This window comes from Phyllobates terribilis, unplaced genomic scaffold, assembly GCF_046119375.1.
Source record: "Phyllobates terribilis strain yellow unplaced genomic scaffold, ASM4611937v1 Scaffold_5__5_contigs__length_657084704, whole genome shotgun sequence".
In the NCBI taxonomy this organism is placed as follows: Eukaryota; Metazoa; Chordata; class Amphibia; order Anura; family Dendrobatidae; genus Phyllobates; species Phyllobates terribilis.
The window spans coordinates 199,983,109-200,007,964 of record NW_027362765.1 but is presented as its reverse complement, the minus strand read 5'-3'; the positions used below and the strand labels follow the sequence as shown (position 1 = coordinate 200,007,964).

At 40.4% G+C, this 24,856-nt stretch overlaps 1 protein-coding gene across 1 annotated transcript in view; it reads left to right on the top strand.

Annotated features, from left to right (window-relative positions):
• GSS (glutathione synthetase) overlaps positions 1-24,484 on the top strand; it is a 42,191-nt gene extending 17,707 nt beyond the window's left edge. The window contains exons 2-13 of the mRNA XM_073683686.1: positions 730-865; positions 1,875-2,020; positions 3,006-3,081; positions 3,170-3,309; positions 7,342-7,458; positions 10,822-10,902; positions 14,660-14,737; positions 15,452-15,518; positions 16,395-16,589; positions 18,608-18,689; positions 21,176-21,365; positions 23,621-24,484. Of these exons, the coding sequence (XP_073539787.1) occupies positions 730-865; positions 1,875-2,020; positions 3,006-3,081; positions 3,170-3,309; positions 7,342-7,458; positions 10,822-10,902; positions 14,660-14,737; positions 15,452-15,518; positions 16,395-16,589; positions 18,608-18,689; positions 21,176-21,365; positions 23,621-23,744 (1,432 nt within the window). The 3' untranslated portion in view covers positions 23,745-24,484. The remainder of the gene's footprint in view (positions 1-729; positions 866-1,874; positions 2,021-3,005; positions 3,082-3,169; positions 3,310-7,341; positions 7,459-10,821; positions 10,903-14,659; positions 14,738-15,451; positions 15,519-16,394; positions 16,590-18,607; positions 18,690-21,175; positions 21,366-23,620) is intronic.
• The last annotated feature ends 372 nt before the right edge of the window (positions 24,485-24,856 follow it).

Sequence of the window (24,856 nt, the reverse complement as noted above, 5' to 3'; positions counted from 1 at the left end):
GCTGACTTATAGACCACAAGAAAGTTGACCTGAACTTTGTGGTAAGAAATAAGCAGAGAGGAGCTCAGAAGAGGGAAGAAAAGGGATGTAAAGTTTCCAATGAGAGCAAACTTTCTGATGGATCCTCAGTTTACTCATTCTGGAGCCTGCAAAGCCCTCTAAGGAAAACATTGATTTACCAGGATAGGATGCACCACATACATAGCTGACATATATCTGATAGCTTTGTGATTTCAGGTTGGGAACGTGCGGTGGGATTAATCTGAACGACACCTTATCTTTACTATTTGTAGTATGGATTGTTCATGTACTCTGTGTAGCAAGGTTATAGAAACAGTTTTCCGATGCTTTGTTACATGAATGTACAGTTGTAAAATCAAAATATTAAATCATAACCTTTATTATTGACGTGATTAGAAGAGAAGGCATGGTATGTCGCTAGCATGTAGCATAATATTTTAATAGTGGGAGTCCATTCCAGTACTTTTAGCTTTCCTCCTGAACATCCTAATAATATGCCATCATTTTTAATTGTGCAAAATTCCCTTTTAGAAATAAAGTAATGGAATTGAAATATGGAAAAAGATATAATTTGTTTAAAGCCAAAACCTGAAATTTGCAATTTCACAAGATTAAGCCCTGTTTTCTCCTTCCCTCCCAGTTACACTCACAGGGGTCCTGGAGCTACAATACTAATTTCTGAATATATTAATATTTTTCTCTACACAGCTCCAAAATGTCTGACTTATGGGCAGATGTATATAACAATACAAAGCTGCTTGAGGAAACCGCCCCCATTGCTATTGATGCAGCTCTCCTGCAAGGAGTAGTTATGAGAACGAAGGAAAGTCCGAATTCATCAGATGTAAGTAATGTTGGTCATAGATGCTGCTGTTTATTGGTCTAGTTTGTTAAAGGGAACCTGTCATGTGAAAAAAAACGCCATTAACCAGCAGATATGGGGTTAATCTGCAGGTTAATAGCGTTCTGAAGCCATGCGGCTGCTGCACTGAGAGCCCCGCTGCCTGGAGGAAATGAACTCTGCTTCAGTCACCGCTCAGTACATAGTGAGCAGCAACTGCCGTAACCTGCCCCAACACTGACTGACAGCCGGCTCTGCATCAATGTAAATGTCTGATATGGTCACTTTTATGAGCAAATGAATCCCTAAGATAAGTGTTCAATGTGTGGTCTGCCGACGGGACCCAGAACAATCAGCAGAAACAAGGGGCAGAGATGCTTGCTTTATTTTTCAGACCCTTCACTGCTGACATAGTAGAATCCATGTGCATGTGGTTGTGCCAGATGCAGCTGCACTCGTATGGACGTTGTCATCTCAGGGACTGCAGTGAAGTCACATTCTCTTGTGATCAGTGGATGACCATCGCGCATCCGTTATTAATGATCTTAAAGGGAATCTGTCACCACTTTGTAGATATCAGCCCTCTACTATGGGCATACAGGTTATACAAAAGTAAATCTTTACATACCTGTATGGCGCATAGTAGAGGTCTGATTGCTGAAAAATGTGTTTTTACCAACTCGGTTGTGCACAGGCTTGGCGTCCCCTGGACGCCAAGAAATCCCCACCTACCCTCTAGGTAATCCATGAAATCCCGGCCTATGTATTTAGTTATAATATTGCCCCCCTCCCCTGACGTGCACTGGTATCCCTCAGTTCCCACGCATGCGCAAAGCGCCACTCACATAGAGCAGGACAACCACTTTAATTCCAGGGTGTTGTGAAAAAAGATTATACAATGCATAACAGTAAGTGAGCAATACATATCAAAGTACTAAATAGCTAAGCAAGGCTAAATAAGTGACAGGTATATAATTATTAATTATCTATTCTTATTTTCCCTGTGTATTAGGTGGTGAATTTTGCTCCTTTCACTTTGCTTCCTTCTCCTGTACCGAGAGCACTTTTTGAACAAGCAAAGTCCGTCCAAAAAGATTTTAATCTGCTGGTGGATCGTCTCAGCCAGAACCCCTCATTCCTGGAAAATACACTTTCAAGGTATGAAAAATGCTGCAGTCGACTCTCTTATATTAATACTCAGATCTGTACTTGAACTGTAGTTAAAGGGATTCTGTACAGGTGCTTGGTGCACCCTCGGTGTGGCCAAATGTTTAAGTGCACCTTCACACCTACTAGTTTTCCCTGTATCTCCACCCTTCTGTGGCCTTATGGAGCTTGAGCTGTCAATCAGAGAAGAGGGGGGTTGAGATAGATAGAAAACAAGCAGTTGGGAAGGTGCACTTAGATTGTTTCACTACGGAAAAGGTGCACAAAGCGCCTGTACTTTGTTTGAACAGTCCTTTTCTGCTGAAAGACCCTCTTTAGTTATCAGCAGCATTCTGTACTTACAGAATTGACAGTGTGTTCTGCTGACGGAGAGTAGAAGTTGGTGCTATGGTCTCCATTTACTGCTTCTATACGGTCAGTGCTGTAGTCCCTGGTTAACCCATAACTGTCTGTAAACATAAGATACTCATCAACTGAACCTGCTGACTGTTGCAGATGTCCGTGGAAAAAGAGAATTTGAACATGTTGGTTGTCCAACCTCTAAAATAAACATGTATGCCCTCTCAGCAGGGTACTCATGCTTATGGTGGAGTTAGGAGAAACACTTATATGACCAGCTTGTCTCTCATCAAAAAACATGTTGTCCCTATAGTAAAACTGGGGAAAAATAAAAATATGTCTGTTAACTTAACAATTCTTACCCAATATCCTAGATTTGGTGATCATGGGTGTCAGTGTCACCAGTGACAGCTATGGCTGTCATCTCAAACACTTTATGGTCATTTTCTTTCCCTCCTATTGGTAAGTAAAATGTTACTCCATTGTCTCATGTTCTATTAGTATATGGCTCAGCCCGCAGTACCATGTTTTCAGCAGGTGGAGAGGCATTTTTATGCAATATATTAACCCAGTTCACATTTTCTTCTACATTAACATGTCTTTTCTCAAAAAATTCCCATTTTGTTTTATTTTCAAGCACCATAAAAGTGGACGACTTCATCGAGCAGCTTTTCAAAATTTATAGACACGTGCTGAATGAAGGCTTGGCTCAGGTAGATCACCTTTCTTTATAGAAATCCATGAAGCTGCCTGTTGCTGACATGTCATTTCGAGAAGTAACATACTGTCCCTATTTTTCAGACTGTGTTTTTAGGCATTAATCGATCGGATTACATGTTTGACTGCAGAGTGGATGGCTCCACGGCTCTGAAACAGATTGAGATTAATACTATTGCTGCTAGTTTTGGTGGACTCTCATCTCGGACTCCTGCAGTACACCAGTAAGAATGCCAGAAAAATTAGGTTTATTGTTATTAAAGAGATTGCCTAATTTTAAAAACAAGCACATAATATACCTTATTAGAGAACTCAGAGTAAATAAAAGAGATCCTTTTGTTCAGACTTACAGTGCCTTGAAAAAGTATTCATACCCCGCTAACTTTTCCACAATTTTTTTTTACGTTACATTCACAAATTTATGTGAAATAAAAGTACGAAGTAGCAAGTATTTGTTAGGTGTAAAGGAAATGATACATGGTTTTCTAAATATTTAACAATTTAAATCTGAAAATTGTGACGTGCATTTGTATTTAGCCCCCCTGAGTCAATAGTTTCGCTGCAATTACAGCTGCAAGTCTTTTGGAGTATGTATCTACCAGCTTTGCACAACTAAAGGCTGAAATAATTGCCCATTTTTCTTTGCAAACTAGCTCAGTGAGATTGGATGGAGAGTGTGAACAGCAATTTATAAGTCTTGCAACAGATTTTCTGAAAGGTCTGAACTTTGACTGTGCCATTCACACACAAGATTATGCTTTGATCTACACCATCCATGGTAGCTCTGGCAGTATGTCTTGGGTCATTGTCCTGCTGGAAGTTGAACCTATGCACAGTCTCAAGTATTTTGCAGCCTCTAACAGCTTTTCCTCCAGGATTGCCCTGTATTTGGCTTCATCCATCTTCTAATCAACTCTGACCAGGTTCCCTCTCTCTGCTGAAGAAAAGCAAGCCCACAGCATGATGCTGCCACCACCATGTCTGAGAGCGGGGATGGTGTTTTCAGGTTGATGTGCAGTGTTAGTTTTCCGCCATATATAGCGTTTTGCATTTAGCCAAAAAAGTTCTACTTTGGTCTCATCTGACCAGAGCATCTTTTTCCACATGCTACCTGTGTCCCCTACATTGCTTTTTGTAAACTGCAAATGGGACTTCTTATGGTTTGCTATCAAAAATGGCTTTCTTCTTGCCACTCTTCCATAAAGTCTAGGTGTAGATTTATGGAGTACATGTCTAATAGCTGTCTTGTTGGACAGATTCTCCCACCTGAGCTGTGGATCTCATCATGTTGTCTAGAGTGACCATGGGCCTCTTGGCTGCTTCTCTAATTAGTGCTCTCCTTGTTTGGGATGTCAGTTTAGGTGAACGGCCATGTCTCGGTAGGTTTGCAGTTGTGCCAAACTCCTTCCATTTTTAGATGATAGATTGAACAGTTCTCATTGAGATGTTCAGAATTTGGGCTATTTTTTTATAACCTTAACTTGCTTTACTCTCTTTCATAACTTTATCCCTGACCTGTCTGGTGTGTTCCTTGGTTTTCATCAGGCCTGTGGAGTCGGTAAGCCAAACCTCAGACTGCGAATTCAACTCCTCAATTTTCATGACACGGACTCCAACTCCGACTCCACGACTCCGACTCCCTCATAGATGACTCATATTTAAGTGATAAATTTACTGTAGCACAGGTTCATCTCAGCTAAAAGTCTAGACCCTTAGATCAGGAATAGGACAGACATTTATAGGACATTTCATAACTTTCCCAAATTCTTATTAAAAAAATATTCCCCATAAACTGCATTGAACTACTGTACACAATTTATTATATATTTTAGGAGTTGGAGTCGGTCCATTTTATACCAACTACGATTCAGACTCCACCAAAATGGACTCCGACTCCAACTCCACAGCCCTGGTTTTCATGATGCTGTTTAATCCCTAATGTTCTCAAACAATCCTTTGAGGCCTCCATAGAACAGCTGTAGTTATAATGAGAATAAATTACTCACAGGTTGACTCAATTTATTAATTATGTGACTTCTGGAGGCAATTGCTCACTCAGGATTTTATTTAGGATTATCAGACTACAGGGGGCTGAATACAAATGCAAATCACAATTTTAAGGTTTGTATTAAAAAAACAAACATTCTTTGGACTTTTAGACTATGTTGTCACGTTGTGGTTTTGCTGCATATTTTAATGCAAATTTTAAGCTGCGTTTTACAGTGCCAGCAAAAGCTATGAGATTTAAAAAATCTCATGCACACACTTTTTTTTTTCTTGACTGAATTTGAAAACTGCTGCATGTCACTTCTTTCAGCGTTTTGCAGCGTTTTTTAACCCATAGAAAGCAATGAGTAAGTGCAAAAAAACGCAACAAAAAACACAGGTATCAGGTTTTGCTGCGTTTTTGGTGAAAAAAAGCATGTGCAGCAGGATGTGATACCCATTTTATTTTTGTGATTATACCCAAGTTTAAACCATAATGTCTTGGTGTCCTCACCTGAGAATTGCAGTTAGGATTAGTACAGTTTAATTAAATTAGTGATGTGTAAAGTAAACATTGCCTGACCAATGTGTGAAGTTGAACAATACCTCAGGAACTCAAGGGCCAACCAAAGTGTGAAAGTGTCCTACAAACTCAATGCTCTGCCAATGTCTTAGGTAAACTATTCCTGACCAATTCAACGCCCCCTGCTGTTACATTTGTAATTGTGTATTTTTTCATGAACTTGTGACCTTTTTTGTTCAGATTACTCACTATTTTTTCAGGCATAAAAATCTTTTTCCATTAAATAATTTGATTAAATTGCACTTTTTCCCAAAATGGTTTTATGGTTTCACATATGTCTTTCATTGGTAGCCTAACACCTTGCATTGTTCATGTTTCTGTGGTGGAAGCAAAGCTGAACTTTGGGATCCTGAAAAACGCAGTAAAACCTGCTTTTTGTAGGCGGCTTCTTTACCACCAAGACAGCAGGTTTTGCCTGCAGAAAAAAAAGCAGCAAGAACTCAACGTGTGAACATAGCCTTAGACGCACTCCAGGATTAGAGAACAGAAAATAGGAAAAACATTATTCCTATGAATTAAAACTTCCTTGGCAATGTAAGGTTGAGGAGTCATTTTCACTAATTTTAAAGTCCTAGGGTAGAATAGGTAGGTAATAAATCTATTGTTATTGTGTCTCTGCAGTGTGTATTATACAGTGAGCTGGCTGCAGTGTATAATGATGATATGCAGTGCTGCCTATTCATGAAGTTCACTGCAGCAACTACTGCTCCGCTTTTTATTATAGCTGACAATCAAAAATAAGATTCCCTATCTCTGGCCAATTATATAAGAGACCTTCACTACTGTTTACTTAAGCTACATAGTACCCTGTTACCTGAATACTGGGATTTTAGTGGCTCAAAGTTGCATAGCGAATAATAAAAATTATCAGAATGGAACAGTCTTCCAGTATACATTCAATCCAAGTACTGAGTATATGATGCCTTATTATTAATTTTGATAATTCTAAGTACAAAAAAAAGTAAAAAAAAATAGTCTTTTATATATAATAAATAAAAGCTATATTTTAATCACATACCTATTCCCTCTTTCCTTTCCCTACATTATATACACAACTCCCACCCACTTACATCTTGCAGTTCCTGATCGGGACCTGAGCAGCTGAAGGACCTTCCACACAATTAATTGAAGAACCTTTCAGGTCATGTGATCAGTGGCCTGAAAGGTTCTTGAATTAATTGTGTAGATTAGAAGGTCCTTCAGCTGCTCAGCTCGTGCAGCCTTTGTTCGGGTCCCAGTAAGCTTCCTCTTCTGCTCTGCACCAATCACATAGATCATCCATCAATTACCATCTGATTGCAGGGAGTTCTGGCAGGAGAACCTTTTTATTATGAGTTTATTGCCAAGAAACCCTTTTAAGAAATGGGGTTTATACAAAGTGGACAACCCCTTTTTTTTGCAGGCGATTGCAAACTACATTGTCAGCATATTTAGCTGGGAGGCTCATTGTCATGTACGGGTTGTTGAGAATGTATTTCAGAAAAAGAGACTGCTTTGGACTCGAGTGCAGTCGCGACCAGATGGTCTGAGATTTGCAGTAATTTAATGCACATATACCTTTTATTTAATGTATGTTTCAGTTGTTATATTAAAACTTAACAGGTAAGTGCAGAAAATGAAATAATCGAATACATTTTTTGGACAGTAAACTTTTTCACCTTGTAAGTGAAGCTCTCTATTTTTGTAGACATGTTCTGAAGACACTTGGGAAATCAGAGGAAGCTTGTAAAATTTTGCCAAACGACCCATCACTTGGGATAGCCCAAGGAATTGCTAAGGCCTGGGAACTGTATGGCTCACCAATGTAAGTCTTACATGTAAAGCCTGGACTTTTTTTTAAACATTTACTATACTTGTTAATCTGTTTCTTTTCTTTTTGATTTTCCCGATATAGTACGTCATGAGGAGTTAGAATAAAATGCAATTTTGTTATGTTTCAATGAAAGTAATAGTAGAACTTTTTTTGTGGACATATGTTATTTTCAGGGGATTGACTAAATATGAATATGGACTGTCAGTGTCCATAGGGGCAAATCTCCCTCCTTGGAGATTACTTTTAAGAGCCATGCAGTGGGGAAAAAAAGTATTTAGTCAGCTACCAATTGTGCAAGTTCTCCCACTTAAAAAGATGTAATTGACATCATAGGTAAACCTCAACTATGAGAGACAAAATGAGAAAATAAATCCTGAAAATCACATTGTCTGATTTGGAAAGAAATTTTTTTTCAAATTTTGGTGGAAAATAAGTATTTGGTCAATTACAAACCAGCAAGATTTCTGGCTCTCACAGACCTGTAACTTCTTCTTTAAGAGGCTCATATGTCCTCCACTCATTACCTGTAGTACTGGCACCTGTTTGAACTTGTTATCAGTATAAAAGACACCTGTCCTTAACCTCAAACAGTCACACTCCAAACACTACTATGGTGAAGACCAAAGAGCTGTCGAAGGACACCAGAAACAAAATTGTAGCCGTGAAGGCATCAAAACTATGAATTAACACATGTGGAATTATATGCTTAACAAAAAAGTGTGAAACAACTGAAAATATGTCTTATAATCTAGGTTCTTCAAAGTAGCCACCTTTTGCTTTGATGACTGCTTTGCACACTCTTGGCATTCTCTTGATGAGCTTCAAGAGGTAGTCACCGGAAATGGTTTTCACTTCACAGGTGTGCCTTGTCAGGTTTAATAAGTGGGATTTCTTGCCTTATAAATGGGGTTGGGACCATCAGTTGTGTTGTGCAGAAGTCTGGTGGATACACAGCTGATAGTCCTACTGAATAGACTGTTAGCTGCTTTTTTCTTGCCATAATACAAATTCTAAGTAAAGAAAAACGAGTGGCCATCATTACTTTAAGAAATGAAGGTCAGTCAGTCCGAAAAATTGGGAAAACTTTGAAAGTGTCCCCAAGTGCAGTTGCAAAAACCATCAAGCGCTACAAAGAAATTGGCTCACATGAGGACCGCCCCAGAAAAGGAAGACCAAGAGTCACCTCTGCTTCTGAGGATAAATTTATCCGAGTCACCAGCCTCAGAAATCGCAGGTTAACAGCAGCTCAGATTAGAGACCAGGTCAATGCCACAAAGAGTTCTAGCAGCAGACACATCTCTACAACAACTGTTAAGAGGAGACTTTGTGCAGCAGGCCTTCATGGTAAAATAGCTGCTAGGAAACCACTGCTAAGGACTGGCAACAAGCAGAAGAGACTTGTTTGGGCTAAAGAACACAAGGAATGGACATTAGACCAGTGGAAATCTGTGCTTTGGTCTGATGAGTCCAAATTTGAGATCTTTGGTTCCAACCAACGTGTCTTTGTGCAACGCAGAAAAGGTGAACAGATGGACTCTACATGCCTGGTTCCCACCGTGAAGCATGGAGGAGGAGGTGTGATGGTGTGGGGGTGCTTTGCTGGTGACACTGTGGATTTATTCAAAATTGAAGGAATACTTAACCAGCATGGCTACCACAGTATCTTGCAGCGGCATGCTATTCCATCCGGTTTGCTTTTAGTTGGACCATCATTTATTTTTCAACAGGACAATGACTCCAAACACACCTCCAGGCTGTGTAAGGGCTATTTGACCAAGACAGAGAGTGATGGGGTGCTACGCCAGATGACCTGGCCTCCACAGTCACCAGATGTGAACCCAATGGTTTGGGGTGAGCTGGACCGCAGAGTGAAGGCAAAAGGGCCAACAAATGCTAAACATCTCTGGGAACTCCTTCAAGATTGTTGGAAGACCATTTCCGGTGACTACCTCTTGAAGCTCATCAAGAGAATGCCAAGAGTGTGCAAAGCAGTCATCAAAGCAAAAGGTGGCTACTTTGAAGAACCTAGAATATAAGACATATTTTCAGTTGTTTCACGCTTTTTTGTTAAGTATATAATTCCACATGTGTTAATTCATAGTTTTGATTCCTTCAGTGTGAATGTCCAATTAGGTAATCCTGCGTCGCTGATTGGTCCGGCCGCGGCCAATCAGCGACGCGGGATTTCAGAACAAGATGGCGGCCGTTAGCGGCTCATCTGCTGCACAGAGGTCAGCGGTGATGCAGCCGGGAGATGACCGGCGCTAGCCGGGCATCTCCCGGCTGCTCGCAGCGGAAGTACCCGCACAGGCAGCGCCGCTCCCCGGTCCTCACTAACACGGTTCGCTGATTGGTCGCGGCCGGAGTAAAGTGTTTGGCTTTCTCCAACATACCTATAGGTGGAGCAGAAGCCAAGCATGCGCACGTCTGCTAATTACAAGGTGGGACTGCCTCGTTCTCAGGATTGCTGAGGTTCCCAGCGGTCGGACTCCCAGCAATCAGCAAGTTATCCTTTATCCTTATAATAGTGGATAATTTGTGTTTTACATTTTTTATTCTCCATAGGGGACTTAAATCACTTAATTTCTTATACAATACACTGAAATACTATAGTACTGCAGTCTGTTGTACAATTACCTATCTTATACTAAGCCCAGGCAGCAATGACAACCTATTGCACCTCGTGATCTTGTCGAGGAAGGTGAATGATGCAATGGGTATCGACAATGTCCTGGTTGATAGCGACGTCTAAGATATTAAACTGGAAAAGTGACAGGAATACAGAGCCAAAAAAGTCTGCTTAACTAACCATATGCACCAGAATCTCCTTAGCATAGACAGCTTCCCTTGTCTTATGGTTGTATAGACATACCTTACTCTTTCGCAGCCGTTTATGCCTCTGCTTTTTATAAAATTAAGGCACATTTTAACCCCTTAACCACATGTTACATACTGGGAAAGCGTGTGTATGGCTGAGGACATGGCTCCATATACTAAGTGCTGATCCCGGTAGTTTAACTTTTTAGATGCCATCGTTAATTGGGACTGCGGCATCTGAACACATAGACACCCCAGAGGCTTTTTTTTTTTCAATAGATTATATGGTAGACAAATGGTGTTATTAAGAAATTGAATTTGTCCTGCAATCAACAAGCCCTTATTTGTCTATGTCGGTGATAAAATTTAAAATTATTGTTGTTCTTGGAAAGCAGCTAAGAAAAAAACACAAGTGAGAAAAAAAAAAAACCACTTCATGTGCAGCATTTTTTAAGTTGTTTCTGATCTGTTACATCCATAACCTGAATAATATGTTAGGCTCCACTCTTATATATGAGATTTTTTTTTTATTTTCAGGGCTGTGGTCATGTTTTTGGTTGAGAACTTACAGAGAAACATCTTTGATCACCGTTACATAGAGAATGAGTTGTGGAACAGGTAATAATTTCATATTAAAAAGCACATTTCCACCAATAAAATAACACAGGTTATAGATTTAACAATATTCATGTTCTCTGTGATATCAAAAGTGATCTGTTGTGAATGGTAAAAATAATAGCCACAGAAGTATAATTTGGGAAATGTGCTATATTTCATTCTATGAGAAACAGTGTTCTTGTCACTGGAGAAATATCTTTCCATCTGTGGTCTAATTTTCTTACATACTATAGGTTGGTGACATGTCACTCTTTTAGTTCATGTCTTCAATGTATTTGTGTTGATTACCATCTGGTTGCTGAAAGGGAACCTGTCAGTTGAATATGCTCCCCGTAACCTGGGCAGCAAGGATCAGATAGTGGCCGCGCTATTGCCCCTTGTATGTTTTAGTCTGAAAGCTCTGACCTTCCAGAGAAAATATTTTTTAGAAAGTCAGCCGGGAACTGTGTCTCAGATGACTTCTCCAAGGTAGGTACCTGGCCGACATCTTCTATCCCTCCCCATGCTGCACCCCTGGACTGAGAGATGACTTGCTACACACACATATAGAGAGAAACCAAGAACAAGAAAAATACCCAAATAACTGAAAGAAGATGTATAAATAGCACAGTGCAAAAATAATAATAAATAATAAAGGGTATTTAGTTAACATCATTTTGATCAAAATAATGTGAAAGCCATCCCGCCACTTCACGGCAACCCTTATGGGACAGTCCTAACTCTAATATTAAAAACCTTACCATTTGTCAAGTGACATACATATGGACAAGGGCAGAGAGACTGATCCCTAGTGTAAGCATAAAACCGAGGCAAAATGAGCGTCTCAGCCCAGACAAAAGGCGGCCACACCCTGTTATATGCACTAAAGCATACTGACTGCAAGGAAAAAACCTGAAGGTCTGAACTGAAACGTAAGTTGATGTGCATGCAAAATGTAAATGCATGTTCACACAAGGCCATTAAATAGAGAGAAACCAAGAACAAGAAAAATACCCAAATAACTGAAAGTAGATGTATAAATAGCACAGTGCAAAAATAATAATAAATAATAAAGGGTATTTAGTTAACATAATTTTGATCAAAATAATGTGAAAGCCATCCCGCAACTTCACGGCAACCCTTATGGGACAGTCCTAACTCTAATATTAAAAACCTTACCATTTGTCAAGTGACATACATATGGACAAGGGCAGAGAGACTGATCCCTAGTGTAAGCATAAAACCGAGGCAAAATGAGCGTCTCAGCCTAGATAAAGGGCGGCCACACCCTTTTATATGCACTAAAGCATACTGACTGCAAAGAAAAAACACACATATAGAGCAAGGCCTGTCAGTCTAGGGGATTGGGGCAGGGAGAAGTCACAGTAGTTACCACATAATGTGGGACATTCTGAGACATTTGTGCCTGTTCCAAATTAAAACTTAAATTTCAAATACGTGCACGGAAGAGCCACGGCTGATGCATTTGAGCATTAGGGCAGATCTGTCTTTATTACATCATTTTTCAGAGTTTTATAGCTTAATAGTCATACATGGTAACAATGTAATTGGCTCAGCTTATCTCTAAATATGTGCTGACATTAGCATACATACATCTCATTGGCTTAAGGTAATTCTGTCTACACCCAGCTTTTCGATTTTAGGAATCTCTCTACCTTCTAGTTTCGTTTCTTCCTTATGTTTTCTCTAAAGGCCCCGTCACACTTAGCGACGCTGCAGCGATCCCGACAACGATACGACCTGTCAGGGATCGTTGCTGCGTCGCTATGTGGTCGCTGGTGAGCTGTCAAACAGGCAGGCTCACCAACGATCAGGGGAGCAGCGACATCGTGGAAAGAATCTTTCCACGATGTCCTGCTCCTGGTTACCAGCCTGCTGAAGCAGGAGCAGGCTGGTAACCATGGTAAACATCGGGTTACTAGGGGCACACGCGCACTTAGTAACCCGCTGTTTATCATGGTTACCACTCTGCTACGGTGAGCAGGAGGTTACCGCTCACTTTAGCAGGCTCGTAACCATGATAAACAGCGGGTTACTAGGTGCGCGTGTGCCCCTAGTAACCCGATGTTTATCATGGTTACCAGCCTGATCTCTGCTCCCGCTGGTCACACACAGCGATGTGTGCTGACCAGCGGGAGGGCAACGACCAAAAATAGGTCCAGGACATTCTGCAGCGATCAGCGACCTCACAGCAGGGGCCTGATCGCTGCAAAGTGTCACACATAGCGACATCGCTGGTGAGGTCGCTATTGCGTCACCAAAACCGTGACTCAGCAGCGATCTCGCTATGTGAGATGGGGGCTTAAGTCTTTAGACAAAGACATTCCTAAGGGACCCCTTATCTCACACACACATACTGGCTCAAACTCCATTCTGGTAAGCAGAAGATACACGTACTACAATCAAAATGGAGTCAGGATAGATAAAGTAACTCCTTCTCTCACACAGGGGACCTGTCATGGACTAGTTGTCTGAGAAATGCTGTCCCCGGTCGCCTTTGCAAATGAGGTTTCTCTGGAACATCGCAGTATTTCAGAGCACAGCCAGGCTCTGATTTATGCTGCCCACAGTTCACTCAGTATGAATCTGCTAACAGGTTCCCTTTAACAGTCCACCATTCGTGGACTTTCTGTTGGCTGATCACACCAACTTAAAATGGATTTATTTCTATTTTCTAACAGTTATTTGTTATTTGTCTAGTGGACATAACCAGCAAGTCCGATTATAATCCTCTGTATGGTTTCTCTCGGAGTTGAGTACCATTAGCAAGCACTGGAAACATCATGTAGGGAAATTCAAAATATCCACTGGTGTTGACTCTGACCCATTTTTGGTAGAATCCAGGTTTTTTTTTAGCTGGGAAACGTTAGCAAGATGCCCACCCTATGAATGTGATTGTGGACGTCCCCTACGGTGGGTTTTGACTAGTAGTTTGATCGTTGTGTCTGTTCTAAGACTGAGAGGAGACTTAATAGCTGTCTACAAATATGTCAAGGGCTGTCACATTGTAGAAGGATCATCTTTATTCTCATTTGCACAAGGAAAGACTAGAAGCAATGGGATGAAACTAAATGGGAGGAGACACAGATTAGATATTAGAAAAAACTTTTTGACAGTTAGGGTGATTAATGAGTGGAACAGGCAGCCACGAGAGGTGGTGAGTTCCCCTTCAATGGACGTCTTCAAACAGAGGCTGAACAGACATCTGTCTGAGATGATTTAGTGAATCCTGCTTTGAGCAGGGGGTTGGACCAGATGACCCAGGAGGTCCCTTCCAACTCTACCATTCTATGATTCTATGACTGCGTATCATGGTATTTGTAAATGGATGAGTAAATACTCCATATTTTAGCTGCATTGCTGCCTGAGTGTAGCTTTTTAGTTAAGGCTAATAGTTTATAATAGAGTTTTTATTATTCCTTATAGTTCTTGAGCTGCTGCAGAACCTCTTTGTGAAGAAGACTAGGGACCCTTTTGCAATACAAACAAGCTTGCAGGCAGCCAGAAGTGTGCTAGATTGTGCAGCACTAGGGTTTGAGCATTTAAAAACCCCCTCAAAAAACAGTATGTGATTATAAAATAATAAATCTCCATATTTTCTCACAGCTGCCTTTATCTATTAGTTCACATGCATCTTCCTCTTACTATGAGAGATCGCATCTCCTGGCAGACATGTCCACCTCATTGCTTCCCATATAATCCATTGTAATCAGTCTATATCTCATATACATTGTTCTAACAACTTTTCCTTTTCTAGAAATATCAAAGTGATTAGGAGACGTCTTACAGATGTCTATGAGAGAGGGTCTTTGGATGAAAAGAATTGTCTATATGTGTAAGTATTTTTATGCTACTTTTTCTATTTCAAAGTTCCCTTTAATTTCATAGGTCAACAAGAAGCATTAGTGCACATGGCAAGTGCTCCCATAGACAGTGAATGGAGCAGTGGTCACACATGCACGCAACCGCTTCATTCTCATGGGAAACACAGGACCCTGTTCACATGAATAGATGTGGTCCTGACAGTCCTTACCCAAGACATTATTCATTTATCACCTACCTATAGGAATAAATGGCGTAAAAAGTTTTTAAAAGTCTAAACATTTTTCACAACCTAAGGCTGCACAAAAATGTTGTGACTCTAGGCGTTTTTACCCATTTTTGAAATTTTTTCTCCTGTCATGCCCAGTGGCCAGAGCTGGGGCATGACAGGAGCTTGGCGACCCCCGCTCATCAAATTGATGATGAGCGTCTGCGTTTCTTACACCACAGATCTTACACCACAGATCTTACACCAGTCTAAGATTAAAGTAAGATTTGTGGAGATGTGCACACAGAGATGAATTCCACTTCGTGCCTTGCCTGATTCATTAAGAGCTGTGTGCCTCTTAATTATTTAATCACATCGCACTCCACCCCGCACCCCTCTTTAAGACCAGCATAAAAAGTACCAGTTTTGATGACTGTGGACCTATTTCTTAATTGCATTTTTTTTATCCCTCATTTAATATTCCGACTTGAGCTATGCTAACATTAGAGTTTCTTCTAGGGATGGATATGAGGTTGCAGTAGCCTATTTCAGAACCGGATACATGCCTCAGGATTACAATAAGCAGGTCTGTATAGTCAGCTAATAATGCTTTTCTCAACTACATGAAGTAACAGATAACTTTTGTTGTACAATGGAAATAGTTGGTTCACTTGAAAATGTACTAGAGAGAGACATCAAACAGATTGTATATCTCCATGTTTTACAAGCTTAAACCAGCTACTAGACTTTGAGCAGCAATGTTGGTTGTCCTTGGCCACCAAGTCAGGGCCCTTCAAACTTCCTATGAAGCATCCACAGCACTTCTGATTTGGAAGCCCAGCGCGACGTCTTGCTAATGACATTGTCCTGGGCCTTCTAATGAGAAGAGGCATTGGGTAAGCTGGCAGATAGGAGGAGCTTAGCAGGGCTCTTATCCGGTGGCCACTGACTACCAATGTGACTGCTGGACCATTGTCCTATGAACCATTATGCTCAATTCTACCAGATAAGAAACCTAGTATTATTATCTGTTTTCAATACTGAATTGTGTATTTTTAATTTTATTTTCTGTATATAATTTTGCGTTCCACCATGTTGCCTAAGCATACAGAGATATGCTTTACTGCAGCCAGGTGTACCATAGAAACCTTAAGGCTAAGTTCACACAAGTGTGTAAAATATCGTATCACAATATCTGTTTAATTATAAAGGGAATATTCCAATACTATTTTTATTTATTTAGTTTATTTGAAATAAAAAAAATAAAATAACTAAATAATATATATCAGAAATCTAATTGGATCAGTTGGAAATTATAATTATGATTCACTATGTCATAGGTTCCCAGAGGTGTAAATCACAATGAATGCCATTAGTCTTCCATTATCTAGGGTCTAAAACCTTATTGAATTGTAATAGTGGCAGGTAAATCTGGTATAAAATGTTCTAATTTTTTTTTTAGGCTTGGGAAGCTCGCCTAAAGATGGAGAGATCCAGAGCAGTGAAATGCCCAGATATAGCCACCCAACTAGTCGGTACCAAAAAGGTGCAACAGGAACTGAGCCGTCCTCTTGTACTGGAAAAGTTCCTGCCTGACCAACCAGAAGCTGTTTCCCGAATCAGAGAGACTTTCGCGGGCCTGTACTCTTTGGATATTGTAAGTGGAGGTTTACATAGTAAAATATTCAGCTGTGGGAACATAAACCTTCTGTTTTATCTAAATCCTGTCTCCCTTACTTTTTGCTATAGCAATTGAGCCATTAGCTTGTATTATTAGACAACATAATGGGATAGAGGGTTTTAAATATGGGAATCAAGAAAAGTTTTCTCTACATGCAGATAGTCTCTTATTTGTCAATAATATAAACATTTCGCTTCCAATTCTAATGGAAACTATAGAGAGATTTGGGGCCTTCTCGGGATTGACTCTAAATTGGTCAAAGTCTGCGCTGCTTCCTTTGGACGATAAAGACATCTCACGACTAAGTAGTTCTTTCATGGTGCCAGTAGTCTCAAAATTTAAATATCTCGGCATATATATTACAAGAGAGATAAAAGATAGGTTTAGAAGGATACAGAGTCCATTGGTAATTAGGTCCAGAAATAAAGTTGAAGCATGGGAGAAATTGCTTCTCTCAGCCTTGGGAAGGACGAATCTTATCAAAATATGCCTTATGCCTAGCATTCTTTATGTACTGCATAATTCTCCCATTTGGATCCCTAAATTTTGGTTTAGGAAGATGCATAACATTTTTAGGGACTTGGTTTGGAAAAGGGGTATAACCAGGATAAAGTTGGAGAAGCTACAGCTGCCCAAAAATTGAGCCGCATACTTGGGGTTATTTTTTAGTCTCTTAATTTCAAAATCTGAGAGCATGGGCTTGCCCCAGTGCTAACTCTTGGTGGTGGGGGGGTTAATTTAGTAGAACTACTAGAGGCATACAAGCCTAGATCCAAGCCTGGATGCTTCCAGATTTTCCGACTTTAAATCTTGTCCATAGAATCTGGTGGGCATGTAAGAAATGGTTGGGAATGCGAGAATGTTCCAAGTTTACCCCTATCTAGAATAACCCCTGTTTGAGTGAATGGCAATATATGGAAGGTTTTGGGGAATCATTAGGAGAGGATTGAGATACTTACTTCAATTTTATAAGTAGGGTTATTTTTGCACATTTGAGCATTTAAAACAGACTTTTAATTTGTGTTTCTCTGACTTATTCAAGTATCTACAATCACAGCACGCAGAGCTCGGGAGTCTATCTCCGATTTGTCCATCTCCTTGAATGGGATGTTGGACTCTGTGGTAAATGCAAAAAATACTAAAGGCCTTATATCCTTCATGTATAACTCCTTATTACTAATTATCCTGGGAGACCCTATGGCTGTAGTTAAATTTAGGTGGGAAAGGGATATGGGACAAATTACTTCACAGGAGTGGGAGGATATTTTAGAGACACCAGGGAATCGATTGATAAATTCGGCCCAAAGAAGATCTTAAATATCGCTCCTACACAGAGTGAGTATATAGAACTTCAAAAGTGCTATACAAGATGGGCCTCAGGACAGATGATTGTTGCCCACGTTGTAGGAAAGATGGTGCAGACTTGGTCCATATGTTCTGGTGCGGCTCTCATCTGTTGGGCTGTGCTAGGACTTGGGTAGATTGATTCTTGAGGTCTTTAAAGTTCAAATATCTCTCAGCCCTAAAGTGTGTGTGTTGGGCTCTGTGGGAGACATTGGAAATTCATCCCCACTACAACTGGCTATAGCCAAAATACTGTATCAAACCAGAGAGACCATAGCTAAACAGTGGTTAGCAAGAATTGCTCCGTCAGTGGAAGTGTTTGTGAGCTGTTTAAATACCACCATTCTGATGAAAAAAAAGATGTACATCAAAATCTACATAAAATGTTGAGTAACGTTGCAATTACTTTCCTTTACTCTGTTTGTACTGATCTTGAGGTACATGTCTTATTTAACCTCATCCCAGGGTGCAGCACAGCAGAGAGCATTGCATTAAATGCGCTCAGTTAAACTTTTATGTCTGTCTGTTTCTAGTTAACAGATTCCATCAGCGACTACCAGGAATCTGAATATTCATTAAAGGATAAGTACAGCATGATTTCTGCAATTTTGTAACTTTGTTATATAGTGCATTTATTTTTTATTATTCAGGGTGAAGAAGGAGATCAGACTGTGGAAATTGCGCTGGAAAACCCAGATCAGTATGTTTTAAAACCACAAAGAGAAGGTGGAGGTAAATATCAAGGATTGCATTTTTTTTTTATACACTGTACATTGCTTATCGCGGGTGATAAATTATAGAGTATTAAACTAGGATTACTATTAAGCAGTGGTCCCCAACCTTTCTCACCTTGAGAGCCACATTCAACTCTGAGACATGGTCGTGAGTTACATCCAGGTGTGCCCCCCACAGTAGTGACACTCAGAGCCCACTATTGCTAATATTATGAGTTCCAAAGCTTGCGCACAGAGAACAGCCGCAGGTTGGGGACCCCTGCTCTACATTATACAGCCAGACAGTTTATGGATGTTATTTATTTTTATTTTTTCACTTAATACACAGACTGTATAACATTTAAAATCTTTAGAATTGGTGCTTTTACTGGTTAATTATACAAGGATTTTGGTGTTGAAAGCAAATATTACTCAACTGCACATCTCTGCATTATTTTCAGGTCTTTGAGAATTTAAACTGCAAAATCATATCTCCAAACCTGAAAATGTAGAGGGCACAGTGCTTGTAGCAGCTCTTCAGCCGCCTTGTACTAGTAATTTTTTGGCTTCTGTGAGAAAACCTCATAGCTACACAATACACCAGAGAAATGTGTGTATATAATGGCACTATTATGCAAAAAATGTTTTACTTATTGAGGCTATAGTAACAATATAAGCCTATTCACAAAAGTATAGCCGAAGAGAGGTGTGAAAAGGTATACATCTTTATTAAGGACATATAAACAAAGTATTTTTAATATAAAGGCACAGTGAACAAACACTAAGGGCAACACAAAACAGGAGGGGATGAGGCAGATGTAATGGGTAAGTATAATCTGTGAGCAGCACCAGCAAAAAGGGAATGATCTAATGGAACAATGTCCAGTGGATACAAAGTATAGCATTGTGCTGCAGATTTTTATAACCGATAAATAATTTAATGTCAGGTAAGTATTTTAAGGGCATAAATCCATGAGCGTACCGGTGTTCATCTCCTTTTGTTGGAATGGCGCCAGGTCCCAACATGCGTTTCGGTGTTGGCCTTCGTCAGGGAGCATGGTGTGCGACCAGCAGGAGGCACATTGAATATGAACCTGGACCAATAGCGGTATGCCACGTATAATGTGGACCCGGAGTGTATGTGGCGAATGTAGCTAATCCTGAGCCCACAGATCAGGTCATCAACCGCGTCATCCGAGGGGCCGGAGCAGATGACTAGAGCGAACTCTTAATCACTTGATGAAAAACATGATCGGGAGCCGGTCATGTGATCTAGTCTGGGCTCCGATAGAGCTCAAACCTATACCTAAGCACTTTAAAACCCACTAGGAGCATCCGATCAATACCCCTAACTTTCAAAAGTGTGGGGTCACACAGATGGTGGGTTTTAAAGTGCTACAACATTTTTCTCATGTGTATCTCTCTATTCGTATGTTCTCCATATGGTCCACGACCTAGGACCTTCCTTTACTCTATAAACGTATTCCTGGCATTGAGCAGATTCGCCTTTTGCGGCTTGCAGGTCTTGTCGCTCACCACTTCTCTATCTGAGGCTGGACCGGATCACGTGACCGGCTCCCGATCATATTTTTCATCACGTGATCAGGAGTTCACTCTCATCCTCTGCTCCGGCCCCTCGGATGACTCTGTTGGTGACGCGATCTGTAGTCTCAGGATTGGCTACATGCTTCGCATACACTTCAGGCCCACATTATACGTGGCATACCGCTATTGGTCCGGGCTCATCTTTAATGTGCCTCCTGGTCGGGCGCCACAATCCCTGACGAAGGCTAACGCCCAAATGCGCTTTGGGACCTGTCGCCATTCCAACAAGAGGAGATGAAAACAGGTAAACTCATGGATTTATTCCCTTAAAATACTTACCTGTCATTAAGTTATTTATCTGTTATAAAAATCTGCAGCACAATGCTATACTTTGTATCCACAGGACACTGATCCATTGCATCGTTCCCTTTTTGCTGGTGCTGCTTACATATTCCACTTACCTATTACATCTGCCTCATCCCCTCCTGTTGTTTTGTATTACCCTTAGTGTTTGCTCACGGTGCCTTTATTTTAAAAATACTTTGTTTATATCTGAAACTTGATTCCATAAAAGTGGAGTTTTTGTATGCCAGTCTTAATGAGTTTGGTGGATCTCACTAAAGTACTCCCTTCATTAAATAGCTTGCACCTCTGAATGAATTTGGTGCAGTGCACCACCCCAGAAATGAGCATCAGGCAGCGTTTGGCATACAGTTTCCTCATAAATTATGATGCACAAGCTCCGCCAATTTTTCAAAGAGTTGTCAGTGGTAGGCTGGACTAAAAACGGCAAAAGTTGCAATATTTTTGCGCAACTTATAGTTGTATAAAAATTTTGTTACATTTCAATCAGTTTTACTCCAGGCATAAACAGCTTGATGAATGGGGCCAATGTGTTTTTATGCAGTATTTCCTGCAGGTTTTAGATTAAAAGGCCACATTTGTTAATTTTTTTTTCAGGAAATAATATCTATGGTAATGAAATCAGAGAAGTGCTAGAAAGGGTTAAGGACAGCACTGAGCGCACTTCTTATATACTCATGGACAAGATTAAGCCTCAGCCAGTAAAGAGTTGTCTTCTGAGAGCCAATGGCAGGGTACAAATGTCAGAATGCATCAGCGAGCTGGGAATGTTCGGTGTGTATGTGAGGTAAGTGCTCCTTATGGATGCTATTCCTGAGTTTTGCACCTAATGCACAGAGAATGTATTACAAGTTATCTGGGGTTCTTTGGGATTGGTGCTTTTACTGGTATATGATGGGAACTTGTCAGATGATTCGTTCTGCTCAAACCACCAGCAGCATAAATTAAAGACTGGATACATAGCATCTGAATCACGTCATTCGGAGATTTAGATGGAAATATATATATATATACAGTACAGACCAAAAGTTTGGACACACCTCATTTAAAGATTTTTCTGTGTATTCATGACTTTGAAAATTGTACATTCACACTGAAGGCATCAAAACTATGAATTAACACATGTGGAATTATATACTTAACAAAAAAGTGTGAAACAACTGAAAATATGTCTTATATTCTAGGTTCTTCAAAGTAGCCACCTTTTGCTTTGATGACTGCTTTGCACACTCTTGGCAGTTGTGTCCAAACTTTTGGTCTGTACTGTATATATGCTCAGCGTAGAGCGCCAGATAAACGTGATCCAATATGTTATGTAAAATGTTCCCAATAAAAGCTTCAACTCAATCCACAAAGAAAGCAAGTTCCCACTCAGGTCCATCATCTGTTAATGGAAATATAGGGGGCTTCCACGTTACTGGTAGCTCAAAGGTTCTGGAGAAGCGCTATGGCTCCTCTCCCCCCTAAAAGAAATCCAGCGATTTCTGCGCTCCCAAATTTAAATGCCCCCTTGCACCTGAGCTCCACAGTGTGCCTAAACCACATTTAACATCCACATTTTTGGCATTTATGTAACCATGAGAGCTTGTTTAATTTACAGGGTCCATGTCTCCAGAAACATGAGCTAGAGATCATGTATGGGCACTACAACGTACGGACACTACAATGTGTGGGCACTTCAATGGCAGATTTGTAGTTTTCACTCAGCAACATCCACGGCTGCTTGTTTCTGGAAAATACCCATGGAGTCAAAAAAGTCACTACACCTGTAGGTAAATTCCCAGAGGGATGTAATTTCCAAAATGGGGTCAATTGAGGTGGGATTCTGCTCTTCTGGCACTTAGGGGCTCTGTACATGAAGTCCTCAAACTATTCTTCGATAATTTTGTTCTCCGAGAGTCAAATAGTGCTCTGTCACTCCTGAGTTTCACCGTGTGGCTAAGCAGTACTGTACAGAACTTAATTCACAGTTTATGAAAAAGTTTCAGATCTCCAAATTTGAAAATATAGGGGGCACAGTGCTTTCAATAGTGCCGCAGCCGTCTTGTATTTCATTGCTTCTTTTGACAGTGATATGTCATAAAATGTTTCACCCTTTCATTGAATTTGCCTTGAAGGGAACCCGTCATCTCGTGTGTAGTATCTAAACTGCCCCCATTACGTTGTTAGTGATGCAATGTGCATCACTAACACGCTTTTTTCATTAAAATTGGATCTAATATGTGTAAAAACCACTTTATATGTTTATATCATACCGGCTCGTTTAGTAATAGGGGTGTGATTCATCGCATTTAGTCAGGGTTGGTTCCTCCCACGCATTTGAATTCGGCTACCGACTTGCGCTGTCGCAAGTATGCGGCACTTGCGCAGTATGTCATGGCCAGCCGCGCTTGTATCTCTGGGAGCCACGCAAGCGATGTGACTAACGGCTCCCCGCGGGTGCGCAGTGAAGCTGTCTAGTTTCCAGCTTCACGGTGTGTGGCCGGAGCCGCTCATCACAGCACTTGCATGGTTCCCAGAGATACAAGCGCGGCTGGCCATTACATACTGCGCAAGTGCCGTATACTTGCGTCAGCGCAAGGCGGTAGCAGAATTCAAATGCGTGGGAGGCGCCAACCCTGACCAAATGCGATGAATCATACCTCTATGACTAAACGAGCAGGTATGATCTAAACTTATAAAGTGGTTTTTACACATATTAGCACCGATTTTAATGAAAAAAGCGTGTTCGTGATGCACATTGCATCACTAACAATGCAATGGGGCAGTTTAGATACTACACAGGACATGACAGTTTCCCTTTAATAGAATAACACAGACCGGAGTCTTCGCTGTACTATCCCCATGTGCTGATCGCCTGTGCAAACTGCCCTTGTATATTGCAGCTAGGGTCCTGCTCATCAAGATCAGAGAAACTTGTCATTTTAACCTTGTATGCTGAAATCAAAGCAAAAATCACTGTATCTTCAAGGTGTATAATTGCTGCATCCTGATGTGGTTAATAGATGCCGGTACATCATTTTGTGTTTGTTCTTTCTATAGGAAAGGTGAAAAAATGGTTCTCAATGAACGTGTGGGTCATCTTCTTAGGACAAAAGCCACTGAACATGCTGATGGTGGGGTGGCCGCTGGAGTCGCAGTCTTGGACAATCCTTACCTTGTTTAACACAGGATTCTTCTGTGACCTCTAATGCTTCATGTGCCTACCTATCTATGCTGGACACAGGAGGAACTTGTTCAGGAAGGCCCACTTGTTGGTATTTTTCTATGTTGCCATCTACCAATTGGACATATATTCTTCGAACAAAAGGTTATGAGAGACTGAAATTTTACAAAATTTACAATAATCGTAATCTAAAGTAGGACATTTTTATTGTATACAAATAAATGGCTGATAGAAGGGGAACAATTTTATTCTGAGATCAATATATCAAGTGGTGATAGGTGAAATAAACCCTTAGTTTTGCCAGCACCCCAATTCTACACAGTTATACAAAGGTCTGAAAAGTGGGCCTTTTTGTAAGTCATTTACCTTTTTTATCAAATCCAACACACCCTAGTATGTTCTGATCGATTATGACCATGTTGTTCGGTATTGGATTATTTGGGGACCAGATATACTGCTGCTGACCCGGAAATAGAAGTTTTATCTTTTTCTAAAAATATTACGCTATCAAATTTCCAATCCCTGTTATATTATTTATATATATTATAGTTTTGTGTGTGTCAAAAACTAGAGAAAACAAAGCTCTTCCATTTCTGTGATTTGTTGGATTGAAGATATACACATGTAAGTGCAGCTTAACTCCTTCTCATATGTATATGCATCTTGCTGGGGAGTTAACTACTCTATCAGGACTTGTATACAGCAGGTGAAATAAACGGACTCCTGTGGTTTGGTTTCTTTGCCTGTGTAGATTAGATGGGTTGTTACCTACATCCGGTGAGAAGTTCATGTCAAGAGAACCCTTAGAAATATATTTACTTAGAAAATTGGTGACGTGTTCTACACTTATTTCCCCCGATTTATTTTTTATTATGTATATATTCCCAGTAAATATATAATTTTTACTGGGAATCGTCATAATTTCTTAGCTGCTTTTTTCTTGCCCTAATACAAATTCTAAGTAAAGAAAAACGAGTGGCCATCATTACTTTAAGAAATGAAGGTCAGTCAGTCCGAAAAATTGGGAAAACTTTGAAAGTGTCCCCAAGTGCAGTTGCAAAAACCATCAAGCGCTACAAAGAAACTGGCTCACATGAGGACCGCCCCAGGAA